A 21886-nucleotide genomic window follows, 5' to 3' on the forward strand; every position below is an offset into this window, starting at 1 on the left:
TCCTTCTTCCACTCTCAACCACCTACCCTCTCCTGTTATACAAACCCTCCTGAGCACCTACACCTTAGTCGACTCAGCATTTATCACAAAACGTATTGTTTTGCAACCATGTGCTCCCTGGATCCCTTTCCTGACACTCTCATTAAGGCCTGCCTTCCTGCTCTCTGTCCTTACATCACTCAAATAGTCAATCTTTCTCTCTACCGTGTCATTGTCCCCTCCAGCTTTAAACATGCTGTTGTCACACCCATCCTAAAGAAACCTGGCCTGGACACTACCAACTTCAGTAACTTCCGCCCTATCTGCAACCTCCCCTTGCTTGCGAAAACCCTGGAAAGGACCCAACTTCAATGCCACCTCCTCAATAACTGTTTGAGCCTTTTCAATCTGGCTTCCGACCACTTCACAGTGCTGAAACTGCCCTCCTCAAAGTTGTTAATGAGCTTCTTGTCTCTGCTGATGCTGGCGCCCTCAACATCCTTATCCTGCTTGACCTGATTGCTGCCTTTGACACAGTCAATCACCAGATCCTCCTCACCAGGCTCAAAGCCTAGGGTGTTGAGGGAGCCGCACTTTCCTGGCAACACTCATATCTCACCAACCGTACTCAAAACATTTCGGGCCACATAATTCTGACTCAGCTGTAGTCACACAGGGTGTCCCCCAGGGTTCTGTACTTCGGCCCCTGCTCTATATGATCTACACCCACCCCCTTGGTCAGATCCTCTGTCCCCTTAAACTGGACTTCCACTGCTACGCCGATGACACTCAGATCTACCTCAGCACTAAATCCCTCACCAACCCTCCTCTGTCTCATATCGAAACTTGCCTGGCAACAATAAAAACCTGGCTGCAGCAGAACTTCCTCAAGCTTAACGGTGACAAAACTGAACTTTTACTACTTGGTACAAAATCCACACTAACCAAAGCCGGCACCTTCACCCTCACTATTGATGAGACTGTTGTATCTCCATCCCCTCATGCATGCATCCTCAGTGTCATACTGGACTCCTCACTCAGCTTCCAACAACACATAAACAGACAGTCAAATCCTCATTCTTCCACCTCTGCAATGTTGCCAAATTACAGTCTTCCCTGTCCCGCACTGCTGCTGAACCCCTAATACATGCATTCATTTCTGCCCGTCTTGATGATTGCAATTCTCTCCTTTCTGGCATTAACTCTTCATCTCTCCATAAACTACAACGAGTTCAAAACTCAGCTGCAAGACTTCTCACACACTCCAAATCCTGGCAGCACATCACCCCCATCCTACAAGAACTCAAAATTCTTCTTCTCACGTATAGAGCCCTCCACCAGCTTGCTCCACCCTATCTCTCGGACCTTATTCTCCAATACCATTCCTCCAGGTCACTCCGCTCTGCCACTGCTGGCCTCCTCATCATCCCTCGATCCGAAGGAGCTTTGGAGACGGGGCTTTTTCACGGGCTGCTCCAAGACTTTGGAATGCCCTTCCACAATTCATCCGTGACTCCACATCTGTTGCTATCTTCATCCACCCCCTCAGCCTCTCCCTAGACCCACCCCCGCCTTTTTGTTATAGTTTTGTTAGCTACCGTTTGTCTCATTGCTCTCTGTAGTTGTCTGTTATGCATGTATAGTAATGCGTCTTTGAGTCTTTGAAAAGCGCTGTATACATTTAATTTATTATTATTTATTATTATCAACGTGAGCAAAATGCACATACATTTATTGACAAATACATTGACAGCTTCATTCTTGTTGCGTAACAACTACCTTGAACCAGATCCCAGAATGCCTTTAGTAATGAGGGCTTGCTGATTGGTCCTCTCCAGCAGACTGATATCTGTAAATATTTACATCACCAATATGGAACACAGAACATCAATATGGAACACAGAACATCAATATGGAACACAGAACATCAATATGGAACACAGAGCAAAAATATAAGGCAGAATACAGATGTGACAATATATGCAGGGGTCTGGGCTAGAGCCTCTCTGGGCCAGAGGTGATAGACTTGGGGTTGGTTCATTACAGTACTGTACAGGACTATACCCACAGCCATACCTATGATAATGAGGGGTCACATTTTCACCTTAGTGTTAATGGACCCATTGCCGAAAGGAAAACACGGCACACTGCCAGACTACATGCCTCTTCTCACAGAAGATAGTATGTGCTTTCTTGCCAGTATAATTCAGTACAGACTGGCAATTATCGGCTTGCGAGAATCCAATTTCAAAATTGACAGTATGAATTGCCACAGTCAGTAGACGTTCAGTGTAACTTAATCGATTCCGTTCATTGTGAAATTTGCTAACGTTTCTTTGCTGAATTTTCTGGCTACAGAAGATGTTGTTGTTACATTGTTGCCACTGCAGCATGACAGAGTATTCCCAAGAACTTCCTTGAATCGGAAAACTATCTTGGTAAAACTTTTTAAGCTGAAAAAAAAAACGTATTTTATAAACTATAACACACGTTTAAGTAATACATAGCAACACAAACATGCACATACATGACCGTATGACATCCTGAAACATCGACTTCTGAGATTTATCCCGATGTTTTAGTTGGCGGATGATATCACGTTTCCATGAGTCGGCCGTTTTCTGACAAGAAAAGTTATTTCCTTCTACTTCAGACGCCTCGCTACAGTCCACTCCTAACGCCGCCATGACACGGTAATATAGCTAGTTGGTCTTTCAGTAAACGGCATTGCAAAAGTTCCTTTTATTGTCTATCAGAGAAACAATACTGACTTTTTTTATTTAAATCAAATCTCTTCCGAGGTTTCAGACTGTCAACTAGTGACAGGAGGATTTTCGCTATTGTTTTCTCGCCTGTCTGCTCTTCGTCTCCTTCTCACCCCCCATTGGGTGAGGAAGCCAGAGGTTCCCTCCCTTTGAGTTTCTTATCCAATGGGGTTACAGACGGAGACGAGGAGATAGTATTTAATTGAGAGAAGCCCAAGCAGTCCGGGCGATATCCATGGTCCACATCAATTGGATGGTGTCCATGAGCTTGACAGGTCTGTGGACAAGCCTATGAATATGGGCCTACAATACCATCTCCAAAATCTCAAAAACCCAAGGCTCTGCTCCAAGGGCCCCTCAGGCGACACAGTGGAAAGAAAAAGCATGAATCACCTTCTGCCTGCCCTCAAACTGAGCCTGCAACTATTACATTTCTGAGCCAAAACATATTTTGGGGAAATCCAAGAGGCTTGTCCTGTCTTGCTCTAGTAAATACAACAGGCAATGGCATATGTTTGGGTTTCATGGGTGGGGGGTGGGGTTATGATGGTTTAATTGACAACGCCCAGCAGGGGATCAGATAACTAGGGCCGAGCCCTGGACCAGCTGAAAGGGAACTCAACAAGACCGACGGGGGAAGAGGTGGTTGAATTCATGAAATGTCAATCCACTTCTCATTTTGAGATTAAGGCCTCAGTTATCAGTCGGGCTACATTGTTCAAATTCCTAGAGACCATCTCACAGAATGTCGGCTAAAAGAAACGTTCTTCTGGTTTATCCTGATCCAGCTCTACACAACCATCGCCCATCCTTACAGCAGCCCGCTACAACGCGCCCTAGGACTACGGAGTCCTTCCTGACACCCAGCCGAGGAAGTTTGCAGGAAGGATAACTGACCCCTCCCACCAAGACTCTACTCTCTCCTCCATTCATGTTTTTGCATCCAGACAGACAGTACCAGCCGCAGTAAGTAGCCGTCCTCACTGGACTCGCTGCTCGAGACATACGCAGGTTTATTAAGTGGAGTGAAACTGCTTTAGACCGCCATTCCCCACTCGCATGGAATGCCTTCCGGAGTAAACTTAATAGTCTTAGATTCTATTGGGCAGTTCAAATGTTTGATACGTTTTTAGTTAACCACGATTGCTTCTCTTAATACATGTGCCTCATATCCATGCGTTTCAGTATGTTTCCTCTGGTGCTTCATTTGAATGAGACCTACGTCTCAGCTGGACGTAAAATAAAATACAGTAAATGTGTATATCCATGTACATTACCATTTTCACAACTCATCTTATATGGTCAAAACCCAGGTTTGTGTAGACTTTCCCCCAACTCGTATGTTCCTGTTGATTAGGATAACACTTGACATTACCAGTGTGTCTGGCGTAAAGCTATTTTCTTCTAACTACTTCTTTAAAATTGGCTTCCACAGACCATCTTCAAAAATATCTTCCAGACCTCTGTTCCACAGACCTCCTTTAACCTTTCTGGTCACATTGTCTGTAGCAAACACATGAGGCATTATAGCTCAAGATAAAACATGTTTATTACAAATTCTTACTAAAATAGACATTTTGTCTGAATGCAAAAGCAGAAGGGTAAAACATTACCAATTATTTATATTGAAATGTAACCATTTAACTACAAACCATATACAATTAAACACTGAGGACTGCAAGCTGCAAAATCACAGTTATACCCATGAGAAAACACACTATTTCGGGGAAACAGGCCATAAGGGAATAAGGACTTAAATGATAATTTCCCTACATTTTCAGCTCAAAGTTAGATGGTACCTTAATTTCAAAATAGTCTGTGGACAAATGTACCGTTATCCATGCATGGTCCAGATCACAAACCTCAGTGAGCCTATGGTTTGTCTTGGCCCATAGTGGACTTTCTGACAAGGCACCATGTAACAATATGTTTGAAAAAATAAAGTGAAAACAGTTGTTTGCTGGCTACAACTTAGACAGGAACAGACGTAAACAAAAACTAAAATTAAACTTTTAATACTGCATTTCAACTTGACTGCTTGATCGAGAGACAACTCTTCATTATCAAATAAAATGCACTCAAATACCTGGACAAGATACAGGTAACATTTTATGCTGTAGTAATGACAGTTTAACATTAAAACACTGAGGGTTGCGGCTTAATTACCCCTCAGGGGTTGATTAGATCCTCACTAAATCCTGTTTAAAAAGTTTCCACAGCTACATGGCAAGAAACACAGGGGCCATATCCACAGAGCAGTCAACTGTTAGGAGTTCCCAGTCTAGGACCTTTCTACATAAATAATATTCATTATCTACAAAGATGAACAGATCCTAGATCAGTAGTCCTATTCTGAAATGCCGTTAGGATACCACACCAGAAGAAACTTCAAGCAGATGCCAGATGTAAACCCAGAATGAGAACACAAACTGAGAATAAACAAGAGGATAAATTAAGTAATAAGAAGAATACAGAAACTGTGTACATTTAATAAACATTACATATACATCAAGATAAATATGAAAATAAAAAGGGATTTTAAGCAAATAGGCGACTAGATCGTGAAGCGTGTTCACCAGTGATCTTTCAGTCAGTCCAACGCTGTGCTGAGCAACGTTTGAACACTTACTAAAAGGATTGTTTAAAACAAATATCAATAAACATGTTAAAATACAATATACACACACACAGTTGTTTGGTCAGGTTTAAAGGTGCTGTTAGTTTAAAAGGAAGACTATTTGAAAAAAGCCAGGTGGGAAAGTGAAAGCAAGTCATTATTGTCATCTGATTAGTTAACGAAGCGTGGTCTCCTGTAGGGGGGGCTGCTCTCGAGAAGACTTCCAAGCAGGAGGTTTTAAATGTATTGTTTTTCTGGTGGCGACTGAGTGGTCCTGTTAACTTGCCAAACTCACAATGGCTTAAATCAACTAGAATTCCTATTTTCTTCTGGTTATTTGAAGGCAGGTGGCCGACCAGTCCACAGGGTTTTTCTAGTACATCCCTTTTGTCCTCTGTCAGCTAGTTGGAGTCCATTTTCCTCTCAGCGAGGCGCAGCAGCATCTCAGAGTAGCGTTCCAGCAGCGCCACGGTCCGGTCGTCTCTCAGATGCCGACCCGGGGAGTCCTCCGGGGGCCGCGGGCCGCACGGACCCGCCACGGCAGTCCTCTGACCCGAGGGAACCACCAAGTCCAGTTCCATTTGCACCACATCCAAGGCCTCTCTCAAAATGTCCGACATTTGGGCCTGCTGGTCCGTGCCGCTGGACAGGCGGGAAACCTGAGTGAACAGAGAAATTGGAGTTAGGTTCTCGGGAAGGTCATTGGAACACACTTTTCATCCTGCGCTAATTCATAGGGTTTTTCTCCCATTGGTTTGTAACCCGACCTTGTTATAGAATGTGACGGCTCTCCTCACGGTCTCTCTCAGCTGGCCGGCAACCTGGCGACACTGTTGGAGGGTCACCGTCTCCTCCGCCGAGTCGTCATGGAGAGGAAATGAGCAGGCCGAATTGGAGACCGGGCTGTGGCCAGCCTCCGGTAGGTGGGGCAGAGACTCTCCCATCCTGGCACTCTTGACAGGGCTCTCTGTGAGCTGAGCCAGAGGCAGGGTCGGGACCATGGTGGTGGAGGTCACAGGGGGGACGGGGCCGTGCCTGGGGTGCAGCCGTGAGGGCCCCAGGCTGTCCTCTATGCTGCTGAGGCATCTCTTGGCCTCCTTCCCCAGGGAACGCATCTCGGTCGGTGTGACCAGGGAATGGTGTGCAGGGTCAACGGTCCTTCTCCGATACTTCCTGGATGCCAGGGGGGACGCGGAGGTGAAGGGAGAAGGATCAGAGGTCACCGCCAGGTCGAGATGGAGAACTGCTCTGGCGCTGTGGTTACCCGGAGGAGCAGGAGGCGCTGGGGCAGGCCCGCTGGGAGGTGCAGGAGGCCCTGGGGCAGGCCCGCTGGGAGGTGCAGGACGCTCCACTGAGGTGGTGGTGCCGGGAGTGTGGGTCACAACGAGCGGAGCTACATAGGGCTGGGCAAAAGGTGGGAGGTTCTCCTTGGCCTCTGGGTCTGGGGATGAGGCTCGCACCTCCACATTCTTACACCCAGCGTGCTCCTCGGTCGGGGAGATGGTCTTGGCTCTGGAGCTGGTGGTGGTGCCCATGTAGCTCTGGCGAGGTGGCCGCGTCGGGAGCTCCTTGTCCGGGCCGGGCTGTGAGGAGTTCAGGGTGGCGCTGGATGGGGGAGGCGCAGGGGTGTTCTGGGAGCAGGACTGAGACCTCAGGGTCTTGTCAGTCACATCTGGTCAGGGGGAACATGAAGACAACACAGTGTGAGGAGTGTTCCTAAAACACAAGCTAGGGTTCTCCTCAGGCCAATCAGTTGAACGAAACGGGGTTTGTCGGTGTTCGGGCAAAACCACGCCAGGGTTGGTGCCCTCATTTAAGAAGTGTGTTTAGGAATTTCGACAATACTTTCGATGTAGACAACACATTTGTTTTATGTACAAGGAATGTTAAGTCGAATAGACCAATTAGCAGAGAGCAGTGGAAAAAAGACATCTGTGTTTAGGATCAACTGCAATTGTGGTAAATGGATTTCCTGGCCTGGCTTCTTTATGGATTTCAAACAGTCAAATGCAGTTGATGACAACAGCCATTTTAATTTAACTGCAATTTTCCAGGCTGTTATTCAAATTCAAGTTCTTAAATTTATGTGCAAAAAAAATATTACAGTGCAACCTGGAACCCAGCTTGCAACCTGGAACCCAACCATGGAGAGGTTATAATCAACCTGGAACCCAGCTAATCACCGTGGAGAGGTTATAACCACCTGGAACCCAGCTAATCACCGTGGAGAGGTTATAACCACCTGGAACCCAGCTAATCACCGTGGAGAGGTTATAATCAGAGAAGGCTGTCATCACCAGAGGTGGAGAAAGCCAGTCGGTGGGATCCAGTAACCGTGCGCACATGCACGCACACGCGCACACACACACCTTCCAGAGTATCTCTCCGGTGTAACCCAGATTTGGTTTTAGAGCTGCGTGGCGGGGGACGGGCCCTGGGGCTCTGCTGGACCAGCTGGGTTAATGAGGTACGCCGCTTTATAGACACTGAATGGAACTTCACATCTCTCACTGGATTGTTACAAAACACCCAGGATACAGGCAGGCACGCAATACACACACACACACACACACACTTACATTATTACGTCAACCAGCCGACAAAAATAACAGGCAGACCGTTACATATCACTCCTACTACAGCGCACAGCACACCGGACCAGGACTCACCCGTGTTTTGGACGTCCTCTGGGAGAGATTCTGAAACACCATTCATTGGGACCTGCTTCAAGGAGGCCTGTAGATATATATATTTTTTGTTTATCTTTGAGGCGCAACTACATCAGACTTTCATGTTGAAATCGTACATTCAAATCAAACCAAAATACTAAAATAAAAATAATTGCTGCAAATGTACATAAGTATATTGGCTAGATTCTATGTGTAGGTACAATCAAGTAAGGAGAACCTTGCCAACATGGGTGCGTCCAAACCCCTTTGATATTTCGGTGAAAGGCAAATATCAGCAATGACATCGAACAACAACCGAAAGCGTCTAGGCTTTATTCATGACTTCACCTGACTATGGGGATGTAAAGAAAGGGCTGAACCTGGAAACAGCCGTTTAACATTACATCTCAGGGGGATTTGTGGGAACTAAATGAAAATGGGCAGTGTGGTAAGGGGTCAGCTCAGTACCTGGGTGGTGTTCTGGGTGGAGGCTGTGGAGGCTGTGGAGGAGTCAGGAGAGGGGCTGCTGGTCTCCTCGGTGATGCTGGGAGGAAGAGGAGCAGGACGAAGGGCGGCAGCAGGACCACTAACACACCAAACAGGACAGGATTACCCCCCTGCCCGGTACACTAGTACGCCTTGGGCATGGCGCTACCAAGATGTGGTGGCTGGCACGGGCGAGGTTATGTGGTGGTGGGTACTGACCGGAGTCGGCTCTGGAAGCGGGACAGGAAGCGAGTCGAGATGCTGAGTCGGGGGTTGAGGAAGAGGGTCTCCGAGGGAGGGGGCTGCAGGCCAGACAAGTCCGTCTCAAACTTCTCTATGGGACACAACAGACACCACTTAAAGCTCAGCGTCCAACATCACCGCCACAACCGCCCTCGTTCATCTTAGAGCCCGTTACCCTCGTTGCTCAGGTGGTTGGCCATGGTGTCGAAATGCTGTCTGAGGAGTGTCTGCGGATCTTCATCCTCCTCTTCCTCGACTCCAGAGCTGCCGGCGGAGCTCACTTGGCTCAAGGAATCCGTATCTGCCGGGGGAGGGGCCAAACAGCATTGACACAGACAAAGGTGCAGTGTATTCATCATAATAGTAGCAGAATGGTGGTGGTGACAGGAGTCTTACCGTCCTGGGGCTGGTCCTGGCTTTCTGCAGAGCCAACACAACAGGCGCTGTCTGGACTTAGCTCCTCCCCTCCCCAGCCCTTCTGCCGTCGATGCTGCTGATCAAATTCACTACACAGACACACAGCATTGGGACAATTGGCTCGGTAAGTGTTTCTGGTTAGTCAGTTGGGTTCTGTCATAATCTCCAGTCACAAGAGAGTTGACAGTGTCTTATTTTTGTGTTCGTCTGTGAAATGAGCTATTGGTGTCGGTAACCCTGAGGACCAAAGAGGTGGAATTCAACAAAAATCCAGGAAGCCAATATGAGACTAGAAATCGGGAAACAAAAATAAGTCACCCAAAACCGTAGGCTTACAAGAACAGTTGGTAAATTAAAGCATAGTACTGCTAGACTCAACAATTACCAACGGCAAGGGAGACCTCTGCAACAACTGAAAAATATTTAATTCAGTCATCCATGAAACTGTACATGACAGCAGCAGAATTAACTTAGGAGGGAAAAACAGCATTTGCCTCTTAACTGATGGCGCGTCACCATTCAGCAAGACAAAGACCTCAAAGATTCTGGCTTAGTAACTAGGTTGTTCAGGGCGAAAAAGTGGAAAGAGAATGACAGGCCAAGACCAATTCCAAATCCAATTGAACATGCTTTCCACGTGTTGAGAATGAGAGACGACCTCAAAAACAAACAACTCAAGAACGCTGCAATACAGGTCGGGCAAATCATGACCTGAAGACACCCGGCATCGGTCAATGGGTCACACAACATCAGGCAGCTATTGGACGCAAACGAGTTGCTGCGAACCAGTCATTTTGTCACGTATGGGTGGTTCTGAGACACAATACAAACAACATCCAGCCCTACGGTGAGCCAGGCAGACCGCCAATGAGAACCAGCCAACCAAACAAACACAGCAAGCAAGGCCCAGTTGGCCAGGGATACAGCCACACAAAGCCTCACCCGTCGGCGCCCCCAGTAGACAGCACGGTGCTGTTGGCAGGGTAGAGGATGTAGCCACTTCTCTCTGGAGAGCTGAGGCCAGGGCCAAACTGGTCCTCACTGTCTGGCAGGGACAGGGAACCTGACCTCTGGAGAGACCCAGAAAACAAACAGCAAATAGGATTTGTTTAATAATGTCAATGTGTATCTGTTGATAACGGATTGAAGAATAACTTTTAAATAGACCTTGTCTTCATCTTCCTTTTCCCCTCCCTCCTCCTCTTCCTCCTCCTGCTGCTCTTCCTCCTCCTCCTCCTCCTCCTCCTGCTCTTCCTCTCCCAGCAGGCTGTCCAGACTCTGAGGGTGGAAGTATGGATCCTCCTCCTCGTCCTCGTCCTCCTGCCTGGTTCCTACCGCTCTGTGGGGTGTTGGTGAGAGTGGGAGCTGCAGGCTGTGCGTCTCCAGGACTGATCGAATGGCCAGGGGGTTCTGCTCTGCCCAGCGGCCTCGGGGTTGGAGGGGGGCTGGCAGGGGCTCCACAGTAGCCAGGGGGGCAGTGGTACCGGCCACAGAACCCTGACATGACAAAGGGCCCAGTTCAAGGGGACTACCAGCGAGCTAGGGCTCCAACAGAAAAAGACGAAATGGGGCACCATAGAGAGGGACAGAGGAAAGGGGCACCATAGAGAGGGACAGAGGAAAGGGGCACCATAGAGAGGGACAGATGGTGCTCCATAAGACTCACCAGTTTCCTGGCCCACATGGGCAGTTTTCCGTTTGTCTGCGGAGCCAAGGGGTCAAGGGTGGGGAAGTCTGGAAAAGAGACCGGTAGCATGACTTATGATAAAATGCAAATTAATTTGGTCAGTGAAACAAATCTTACCAGCTGAGGAGCTTATTTCAAAACAAATGTGCACTGCTGAAAATAAATTCAGTGTTCCTTGAAGGTCTGGATGGTACACATTCATACTGTTTTATAACACCTGGATGGTAATGAAGACTCACCATAAGTGACATCACATCGAGCAGGAGTCCTGGGATCCTCTTCTTCACTCATTGGCTCCTCATCCTCTATCTGGGACAGGCGGCCCAACGGCAGGGTGATGAAGGTCTCTCTCCTGGGCAAAACACACACACGATATGTTACTATAAGGAGAAAGTGGCAACAACAGTTACAGGAAACTTTGTAAAGACGAGCAAAAAATGCTATGAATGTTGCTTAATCAGATGAATCTCAAAATATGACAAATTAGAAAAACAGTTATCAGAAAATCTCCCTCCGAAAAATTCAGTGGCAGCCTTGGAAACCAATAAGCATGGATACACAACCCCGTTTCCAAAATAGATGGGCCCTGCAGATGGGCAAAATAGCTGGGAAAGGGGCAAGAAAAGACAGGAAAAGTGCAAAAAAAACACAAAAACTCATAACCAATAAAGGTTAATTGGCAACAGGTCAGTGACATGATTGGGTATAAAAAGACCATCCCAGAGAGGAAAAGTATGTCAGAAGACAGGGAGGGGTTAACCATGCTGAAAGACTGTGCAGGCACATAGTGCAATAATTTAATATATATAGGATGGCCATGATCTTCAGGTTAAAGACAGAAGGACCATCCAGCTTATCAGCGCACAGTTCAAAAGCCAGCATTCGGGATGGTATAGTGCACATGGCATGAGTGACTTGCACATCTGTGAAGGCACCATTAATACTGAACAATATATAAAGGTTTTGGAGCAATATATGTGGCCATCCAGACAACGTCTTTTTCAGGGAAGGCCTTGCTTATTTCAGCAAGACAGTGCCAAACCACATTCTCCATGTTTTACAAGAGCATGGCTCTGTAGTAAGAGTATGGGCGCTAAACTGGCATGCCTGCAGTCCAGACCTGTCACCCACTGAAAAAATCTTGCGCATTATGAAATGAGAAATACAACAAGAGACCCTGAACTGCTGAGCAGCTGAAATCCAATGTCAAACATGAAAGGAAATACATTTCACTTTAAAAGTAAAGCAATTGATCCCTGTCCCAATTTAATTGAAATGTGTTGCTGGCATCAAATCCAAAATGGGCATGTATTTTCCAAAACCACTAACATTTCTCAGTCTTTGGGATAAAACGTGCAGGAACTGACAAATCTCACATTAGACTATGTTCATCAAAATGTATATGTTAATAAGGCTCTTTTGCCTAAAAAAGGAACTGGAATGCTGAAGTTCAGGAAAGTCATTCTGGTCACAGTCAAGCACTGGCATCATAATTTCAATGAAATATAGGGATATTTGCACTTTTGCAACTTTTTTGGAAACAGGTTTGTATACTGAAGCACATGGGACTCACTAGGTACACTCCTATTTGACCATACATAACGTCCTGTTTCTCCACGACAAACGCTTCGCCGTCATCTTGGCATAGTGAGGGCACCAAAACAGAGGGGTCAAAGTTTTTGATTGCGATTTGGTTTCTTTTAACAAAAAAAACATAACCAAAGGCATTCCCATTTGGAGCTCAAGCTGATGAAAAACTATATTTTTCAATCAATTTCTTGCTCGTCTTTAACAAGCGGGTCGCTAATTGTGAAGAGAACTTCATTACCTGATGATGTGCGGGTTGTTGGGGGCACTGGTAACAGTCTTCGGGACAGATCTCTGATTCTTCTCTGCTAGTCTCTTCCTCATACAGTTGGTCATCTGAGAGTCCAGCCTCCACAAGAATACACAGCTGGAGAAACACACACAGGATCACACAAGCAGAGACACAGTCGGAATACAAACACAGATGATTATCTAGAAGCAGAGCGAGACATAACACTGGAGACAGACAGAACACAGCACTGAAATAAGCAGCCAGACGGAAAACAAACTATCATTAAGAAGATCAGCAGAAAGAGAACCGGGCATTGTAAAAGAGGCGTCTGTGGCAGACACGGTTACCTGTCCCCAGAAACGGTGATCAGGTGTCGGCAGTCCTGGCTGAACCGCATCCCAGTTACAATCTCTAAGGAGACACACGGACAAGGCAGATCAGGAGAGATGCAGCAGGAAGCCAGAGCAGGAGATCAGTCGGAGAAAGATCAATAGAAAGAACGGGAGAAAGGAGTTGTTGAGAAAGAGAAGAGCAACCTGAGTGTCCGAACAAAGTGGCCACGCACTCCCCGGACTCATAGTCAAAGATGCAGATGTTCTTGTCAGAGCAGCTTGTCGCTAGGTAGGTCCCAGAGGGATCCATCTGAACCTGGAGAAACGCAACGAAAGCAGGTCATGAGACATGAAACCCAGAGTAACACCGACACACATCAGAAGCACACAAAGATGGTCAGATGTTGGTTTTCCAAGATACCTTAAGAGGAATGCACTTACAGTAAGTTGCTCTGGCTAAGAGCATCTGCTAACAGACACATGTAAGAACAGGGAATGCATAAAAGATTGGACCGGTGTTCCTTGCCTTCAGTAGGGTTCCCTCGTCACTCGTGGAACCTTTGAAACATTTCTTCATCTTTCCACTCTTCACGTTGTACACCCTAAAGAGAGTCCAGAAGTTAGATTGGCAAACATTTAAGTAATTCAGAGTTCTTAGCCAGAGTGTCTTACAACAGTCAGTTCATTGTCATATTTGTCCCGTCAAGACCCCTATGGGAACTGTACACAAGCCACGGTCCACCAACAGCGTTTGGGACGCAGTTGTTAGGCATTATGGGTTAGATTTGGAATTAGTATTTTGGGGGAAGTAGTGGTTCAGGTTAAGGAAAGTAGGATTTTAATGGTAATAAATGTTGGCGCTAAAACAAGTGTGTGTGTACCTGATATTGCGGTCCTGGCAGGCGACGGCAGTGTGTGTGTACCTGATATTGCGGTCCTGGCAGGCGACGGCAGTGTGTGTGTACCTGATATTGCGGTCCTGGCAGGCGACGGCAGTGTGTGTGTACCTGATATTGCGGTCCTGGCAGGCGACGGCAGTGTGTGTGTACCTGATATTGCGGTCCTGGCAGGCGACGGCAGTGTGTGTTTACCTGATATTGCGGTCCTGGCAGGCGACGGCAGTGTGTGTGTACCTGATATTGCGGTCCTGGCAGGCGACGGCAGTGTGTGTTTACCTGATATTGCGGTCCTGACAGGCGACGGCAGTGTGTGCGTACCTGATATTGCGGTCCTGGCAGGCGACGGCAGTGTGTGCGTACCTGATATTGCGGTCCTGGCAGGCGACGGCAGTGTGTGTTTACCTGATATTGCGGTCCTGGCAGGCGACGGCAGTGTGTGTTTACCTGATATTGCGGTCCTGGCAGGCGACGGCAGTGTGTGCGTACCTGATATTGCGGTCCTGGCAGGCGATGGCAGTGTGTGTGTGTGTGGCGTCCAGGTCCATGTCGTACAGGGTGGTCTTCTCCACCACGTGGTGGCTCCGGGAGAAGTTCAGCCCCTCAGCCGTCTGTGGGGGCGGGGCATGTTAGACATTATGATCAACGCCCCTCAACCCAGAGGGCCGACACACAATACACCAGGAACATAATAAATGGAGGTGACCTGTTCAGCGGTGCGGAAGTAGATGCTTTTATCAGCACCGCAGCTCACCATCTGGACCTCAGGGCTCACACCTACACAGACAGACACACACACACACACACACACACACACACACACACACACACACACACACACACAGACAGACACAGACAGACACAGACAGACACAGACAGACACAGACAGACACAGACAGACACACAGACAGACAGACCTAGATGAGTTACTCTGATGGAATATTCATGCAATTCCGCCTGTATTTATACATTTACCAACAAATGTAATATTGGTGGAGTCAGTGTGTGTGTGTGTGTGTGTGTGAGCAAGATTTCCCCCCGGACAGCGTGACTTAAAAAATTAAATGTCAGGACATTTGGGAAATGTTCTGGACATCCGTTTGAATGGTGACCTAAACCCAATAGAACAAGGGTCCCAATCCAACCCTTTGGTCAAGCAGACTACTCAGACCGTGAGCGCGGCCCTTTCGTTCAAGGTGAGGGGGCACTATGTGCTGCTCTCCACCTGGCACCAACGTGTGCGTGCGTACCAGTAAACTTGATGGCAGTGATGGAGGCTGAATGGTCATAGACCGTCTGCTCCAGGCTGTAGCTCCTCTTCATGTTGAAGATGTGAATCAAACGGTCTCGACTCGCCGACGCCAGAAGACACAGTCCTAAAAAACACGCGCGTGTGAGGCTACGAGAACAACCAACCAACCCCCCCCCCCCCCCCCCCCCCGAAACCATGCCGGTTAAACTCCAGGCCCCATTCTTACCGGTCTCCGTCGGGGAGAACTCCAGACAGAGGACCTCAGAATCGTGAGCTTCGATCTTCTGCAGCCGATCCATGAACTGCAGACCAAAGATACTGAACGCAGGACAAAGCATGTCACGTTTTAGTTCAGGTGGTCCAGTTGACGGAGTGTGTGTGTGTGGGTGTACCTACTGTAGGTTTCCGTTGCGGTCACCAGCAGCCAGGTGTTGTCCATCAGGGCTGATGCCCAGGACTCTGATCCCAGCCTTGGTGTCCGCCACGCCCCCCTCCCCTCTCTCCCCCTCGGTCTGCAGGTGCTGGGTGTCGTCCCCGACATAAACGATCCTCAGCAGGTCCTGGACGACAACAACAGAGGACGCAGGCAGCGGCTCGTTAACCCGAGGCGGCAAAAACACGCGGCACCGCGTCAGGGTTCGTAGGAGACCTGCCCGGACTCACCTGGCTGTAGAGGTTGCGGAGAGCCCCGGGTCCCGGCGCCGGCTCGCCGTGCCACAGCCGGACGGTGTTGTCCGAGGAGCAGGTGAGGAAGGAGCCGCGGGGCAGACAGGACAGGGACGGATCCATGTCGGGATAGGTCTGGGGGGGACACAGGAAGTAGCGGTTAGCCCGGTCCAAAGTGCTGCGGGCTCCGCGGTGATTCCACGTCCACGGCGCGGCCGAACTCACCTCCACGCTCCAGACGCAGCCGCTGTGGTACAGGGCCGAGTAGACCTTCCCAACGTTCCGGATGTCCCGCACATCCCACACGTAAACACTGTGGTCGTTGTACACGCAGGTCAGGTGACGCGTCACGGGGTCGAAGGTCAGGGCCAGGGTGTCCGGGTACTCTGCCTTGGGATTGGCCGAAAACAGGTGCCTGCGGAGTCACGCACGGAGACGGTCACTAACAGGGAAAAAAAACGAAGGCAGACGCTAATGCTATAAGGTCTGGTCATGCTGATTAAGGCACGGCGTCATCCCTTGACAACAGCCTGATACCGAGGTTGTTTGTAGTGAGTTCAATGGCTGAGGGCACTGAATCATCCACTGTTCCTATGACAACATCTCAGGGCTTTAGGTCAACAACACGTCTGGAGACTGACTGGGACGCTTAATTCATCCTCAACTACTGTCTGTCTTGTGTGTTTACAGCCCCCCCCACGCCTTCCTTGTTTTTTGGAATGATAGCAAAAAATTACATATTTCTACTCAGAGGCATACAGTACTCTGTAGCAGGGTAGACATTCAATGAGAAGATTTTTGGGGAAAGCCCGAATCTACCAAAATACTGTTTAAATTAGCATAACTCATTAAAATTACCAACGGTCACACTAAGCGGGTTGGTCACACCCGCACATTTAATGGACCACCACTAAGACATTCACATTTAATGCACGGTCCCCCTAGAGTCCTTCCACATCCTCGGAAACCGAGGATTTCCCTGTGCGCCCTTGGCGCAACCAAGATGCCCAGCGGGCCACTCCTCACCCCGGCTGGAGGCCCTGGCTGACGTCCACCCCCAGACAGTGTGGCCTGTGCAGGGTGGCGATGTAATGGAGGTTCTGGGGGCTGAAGACCCGCACGGTCCCGTCCGCACAGCCGCAGAAGACAAATGCCTCGCTGACAGACAGACAGCGAGCCGAGGCGGTCTGGAGAGAGGACACGGCGAGTCAAGGACGGGCAAACAGCGGCTAACGTGAGAGTTCTTGTTCATTTGACATGCACAAGCCTAGCGTCCGGTGGTTACATCACAGAGGGAGGGGGGTGTGGCCGCCCGGGGTTGTGCCAAACCCCAAAATGGAGCACGACTTCCTGAACACGGACTGACCTTGAGATCTACCCAGGCCTCTAGCATCCTGCTGCTGTTAAACTGACACAGGAGACCAGAAGAAGTGATGCAATAGGTGCTGCTGGCCATGTTGCCCCGCCCACACGACAGGCCACAGAATGTGCTGTTCCTCTGTTCACCTAGCAGCCCTGACCGGCCAATCAGAGGCACCGTGCTGTTCACCTAGGGGAGGGGACAGACGGAAAGTATCCAGTCAAATCTGACGTAGAATAGACCATGTACATGCAAAAAGCATAAGGCATACGTATGATCAAACTACAATCAACAACATCCTGACCCGTTTCTCTTTAGAGGCATCCAGGTACCAGAACTTGATGTGTCGGTTTCCTGCAGTGACAAAGTAGCTGTTGTCCTCGGAGAAGGAAACGGACAGAACGCGGCTGGACACCTTGTTGGAAGCGATTACGGTCCCCTTCTACGGACGGAGAGAGAGAGAGGATTCACATACTCTCACCAGAATGGTGTCTGAACAACCCGGTAAGATATTAAACGTAGCGGTTGTTGTGTACAGCATCATGTTTTCCACCACTCCAGGGAACCAAAAACCCTGTCAGTGAGTTACCTAAACAGGCTAGACAGAACGACAGGACGTGGAATTAGATTCCCTGACCCCACCCGCGGCGCGGTCACCTTGGCAACCCGGAGACTCACCCTCCATTCCCAGACGCTGACCGTCATGTCATGCTGGTAGCCTACAGACACGATGTAGCTGCTGTTGGTGGAGAAGGCCACGCACGCCACCCCGTACTTATGGCACTGAACCTCAGCCCCCTGCGCCCGCTCCGCCACGTCCCACACGCGCACACAGGGCATGTGACCACTCTGGGGAGACAGAAACACAACCGGTGACCATTCCTATCATCCCAGACCCATTAGGTCAACCAGTCTCTCCAATCCACAGAAGCTACCAGCACTTGGAAGGCAGCTATGGTGCTTATTTTAAAAAAGGGAAGATCTAACTGTTAGAGGCCAATGTTGGAATTGACCTCTCCTTCAAAAGGTTCTGGTCAAAAAGCACCTGGCTGACTTGACATTTATGTCTTCTCTGGTGTCCAACCTGCTTTCTGTTGTGGTCACGGCTGTCACTGCATCCTTAAAAGGTCATGAACTGTCACCACTGGCTTTGACACAAAGCAATGTTGGCCAGACATTTTTATTGACCTGGCCAACGCTTTTGGGCCAAAAAGGACATTGTATTCCCCGAGTTGGTCTAAAGGTGTGTTGGTGTCTGACAAGTCCTTGTCAACTACATCTCTCACACAGGCTGCTATGCATCAAGCTAGAACATCCGCCATCTCAGCACATCATCACCAGGTGAGTACATCAAATTATATGCAGACTATAGTCTTCTACTCAGCCCGGCCATCCTTGGATGGGTTTTCTTGTGCCTCTGCGTGCGGCGGCGATGAGGCATCTGCCCGTTGGTCCGACATGTTTAACTTGTTGTCTGGACAAAGACTGTAAACAAGAACAAGCTCTTAATTGACTTGCCTTGTGACCTTAAAATAAGTAGAGTTTACATTCTTGTCGTTACGAAAAACTAAAAGAAGCTTTGTTTACTTCCAGAGGAACAGGAAACAGACAAGACGAAGGACGGTCTCCTGAATTACAAATAGGGTTCTTTAAACAGCCGTTTTAGATCTCAGTAGGTTTCAAAGCGGCTTCGGGTATTAACAGGGCTCCGCTAAGAACTGTGGATGATGCCTGCTGGTTCAAACAGCAACTGTCAGCTACACTCCCTATCACCATAGCAACAGTACAGTCAGAGAGCAGCCAACCACAGGCCAGAGAGAAGGACAGGACACTCAAACATCAGTTACAGTGACAACAAGTAGCACAATTCGCAGCTCAACGGACTTACACAACTAGCACAAAACACCCGTCCACAATCATCTCGCCTGGCTATTAACCAAATACAGCAAACCCCCCCCCCCCCCCACCCCACCCCTTCTCCTGAACATTTCTGAGCACTTACCTCACCAGTGACCAAATACTTTCCATCTTGAGAGAAGGCCAAGGCAGTGAAGGTTTTTCTGGGAAGCAAAAACAGACAGGGGACAGAGAAGAGGGGCTAAAGGGAGAGGCTTCACAGGGCTGATGAAAGATTCACATGTAAATTACAGAGGAAACTTTACTCAGTAGCAGTCCAACAGGGATTTAAACTCAGCATTATTATACAGACATTTCAACCCAGGGAGTCTCCCCTGAGCTATGTAATCCAAGTGGCCTATTTTTAAATGCTTTAGAAATTCTAAGAGAACATTGTCAGACTGGAATTAGATGTAACTAGCTAGAAGGGGTAATTTCAATGTCGTTACACACACACACACATACAAAAGTTACATAATGTAAACAGAAAGCTGCATATTTCAGGCAGTGGAACAATTCTTTTTAGGACAGTGTATGACTGCTCTCAAGCCACTGGGCATGCCGGGAGTTACCATGCAGAGACAGAGGGTTCCCTGAGCTAGGGGACCCAGGGGTTACATTTCATTCGGGGGTTGACCAGAGGCAGCGGGACCCCACCCAAGGGAAAGATGGTGATGACCAAAACACACAACAGTAAATATTTACCTTGAAGTGTTGAGGATGTGGGTCTGTTTGTTTTTCTTTGGATGCAGTATCACAGCAACACACCTAGAACACAGGCAGATCACAGACGACTTGTAACCATGACGTCAGGATTTATATAACACAGCAGAATTAACAGACACCCCATTCAAGGTTCTTCACATTATGCTAAGTGGTACAATTCACCATCCCCTCTGAGAAACATCAGGACCAAGGATCCCATGCATTTCTGATATGATTTACAAATGTGCACTCCACCATGATGATTGATACGACCCAAATAACATCTAGCTGTTGCCCCAACAAACTGTATCGCATCATGCAGAGTTAACAGCATCTTAGTGTTGCCCAGTGACAGGACAAGGGACACAGTGAAGAAAAGTCCTCAGTTTAAATCATATATGCGGAGATGCATTCTTGGTAGGCTAACTATGTTACAACTCCTTTCCCCTTGTTAGAGTGTCTGTCAATCTGAGACAATTCCTCTCTCTATACACGAAGGTGGTATATTTACTGCCCTAAAAACACTGCCTGTCAGGGCCCCAAGTGGCGTGGCTTGTTTCACTTCCAACTCTGCCTCATACTGCATACGTTTCAAAATGTTGAGAGCTGGAGCTAAGAACTAGCTCTCATACTGTAATTCACCCAGGCAAGGGATTGACAGTTTGTTGACAAGTTAAACTAATTCGTGCCAGCACTAGAGAAGGTATAACGCTTGAAAAGGCTGGGGGTACAGTGAGTGGTTTGGGAACCCCTGAGTTATGCGTCTTACCCTGCAGGGTAGGCAACCAGGCCAGTGTTTGGGTCACAGGCCAGGCCACTGCTACTGGACGTGGTGATGCCCAGGACTCTCTCCAGGACCACCTGAAACAAACAGACAACTCACAGATAGGCATCTTGGCCGCACAATACAGCACTGGGCTCAAAGGACTAACTAACTGCATATGGGACATCATATGGAAGTTACAATACCATCAACACGGTACTATAACATTTAAACTATTCATCCAGCTACAAACTCTTATTCCGACCGGAAAAGCATGGCAAACAGACGCTTGTCAATTGTTTGGTGACAGTATGTTGTGGCATATGCAGATGAACATAGACTCTCAAAATAGGTTAATCTCAACACTAGTAGTAATTAATTTGTTTTATATAAACCAACAGCTAACTGGTGCCAGGCTGGCTAACATTAAGTTAGCAAGCTGTGTTTGTTTGGCACGTACAGGCCAGGTAAGCACTGAGAAGAGACAATTACAATACGCTCGTAATATTACAGTACATACGTTATGCAACACTTAGCTAATAGACGTAAAAAATAAATTAATAAACATACCCGATTTTGAGTGGCCCGTCTTTGACATGTTTGTCGACTTTTCCGTCGCATATTTGCAGCTACAGCTGGGGCAGCATTCGCATTGCTAACCCTTTTTGTAACCCTAGAGGTGAATAAATTTAACCCCACTCCATATACTCCCTCCGCCATGGTGACCACAGAAATCCTATAATTTTTAGCCAACAGAAACTGGCTAGCGAGACAATTCACTGGTTAATTGTCTGAAATTAAGATTTTAGTTTTGTGACCACAGAAAGTAGCATTAGTTGAATTACTGATAACCAAGTTTACTGTATATCCTCATCGGTACAGCAACAAATGAAACAAGTACGGTTGGACCAATTGATTAACTTGAGAGTCTCAGTTACCTAGAGCTTATTCCAATAAATATAAAAGGCAACAACAATAGATAGCAAGTATTTGGTCCTAGCTTCCTCTGGTTAGAAACACTTCGAAAAGTACGGCAAGTCAAGAGAGATGAAACCTGAAACTTTTTGACTTCTACGTCTTGTGCTGAAACGCGGGATGCAGATTCAAACATACACCGGCGTCTCTGATTGCTCTGACGCTGCGCGGAGATGATCGACACACTTCTCTGATTGGTCTTCCATGCTAATGACGATATGTGTGGGAGCGTCTAATCCCGCCCCTGATTTTTTAGGCTGAATTACTTATCACTAAATACAAACAACAAAACAAATAAAACAAAGTATCTGGGAAAATCAATATTGTAATATCAACATCAACAAAATTGGATCAACATG

At 47.9% G+C, this 21886-nt stretch overlaps 2 protein-coding genes across 6 annotated transcripts in view; both read right to left on the reverse strand.

Annotated features, from left to right (window-relative positions):
• Positions 1-2904, reverse strand: part of LOC105027034 (autophagy-related protein 16-2) — a 42225-nt gene extending 39321 nt beyond the window's left edge. For all 3 annotated transcript variants that reach the window (XM_020047885.3, XM_020047877.3, XM_010898910.5), the window contains exons 1-2: positions 2507-2904; positions 1759-1828 (exon numbers count right to left, since the gene is read on the reverse strand). In XM_020047885.3, coding sequence (XP_019903444.1) covers positions 1759-1828; positions 2507-2666 — 230 coding nt within the window. In that variant the 5' untranslated portion in view covers positions 2667-2904. The remainder of the gene's footprint in view (positions 1-1758; positions 1829-2506) is intronic.
• Positions 2905-4275: 1371 nt separating this feature from the next.
• Positions 4276-21875, reverse strand: wdr62 (WD repeat domain 62). Of its 3 annotated transcripts, none has more exons than XM_029121725.2 (31): positions 21123-21875; positions 20559-20650; positions 19790-19852; positions 19191-19248; positions 17867-18037; positions 17493-17630; positions 17195-17377; positions 16855-17015; positions 16054-16243; positions 15826-15963; positions 15559-15722; positions 15389-15480; positions 15161-15286; positions 14617-14687; positions 14400-14521; positions 13541-13616; positions 13219-13330; positions 13030-13093; positions 12692-12817; positions 11103-11215; positions 10843-10910; positions 10344-10673; positions 10119-10246; positions 9156-9265; positions 8935-9060; positions 8736-8850; positions 8499-8616; positions 8031-8097; positions 7731-7847; positions 6129-7033; positions 4276-6020 (listed from the first exon to the last, which is right to left on the reverse strand). In XM_029121725.2, the coding sequence occupies exons 1-31, from the start codon at positions 21270-21272 to the stop codon at positions 5763-5765; spliced, it is 4752 nt and encodes a 1583-aa protein (XP_028977558.2). In that variant the 5' UTR covers positions 21273-21875; the 3' UTR covers positions 4276-5762. The 3 variants fall into 3 exon arrangements, with proteins under 3 accessions (XP_028977558.2, XP_010897209.5, XP_028977570.2); XM_010898907.5 differs by having other exon boundaries at positions 7731-7871; XM_029121737.2 differs by lacking the exon at positions 7731-7847.
• Positions 21876-21886: the final 11 nt, after the last annotated feature.

This window comes from Esox lucius, chromosome 1 (genome assembly GCF_011004845.1).
Source record: "Esox lucius isolate fEsoLuc1 chromosome 1, fEsoLuc1.pri, whole genome shotgun sequence".
Taxonomy (NCBI): Eukaryota; Metazoa; Chordata; class Actinopteri; order Esociformes; family Esocidae; genus Esox; species Esox lucius.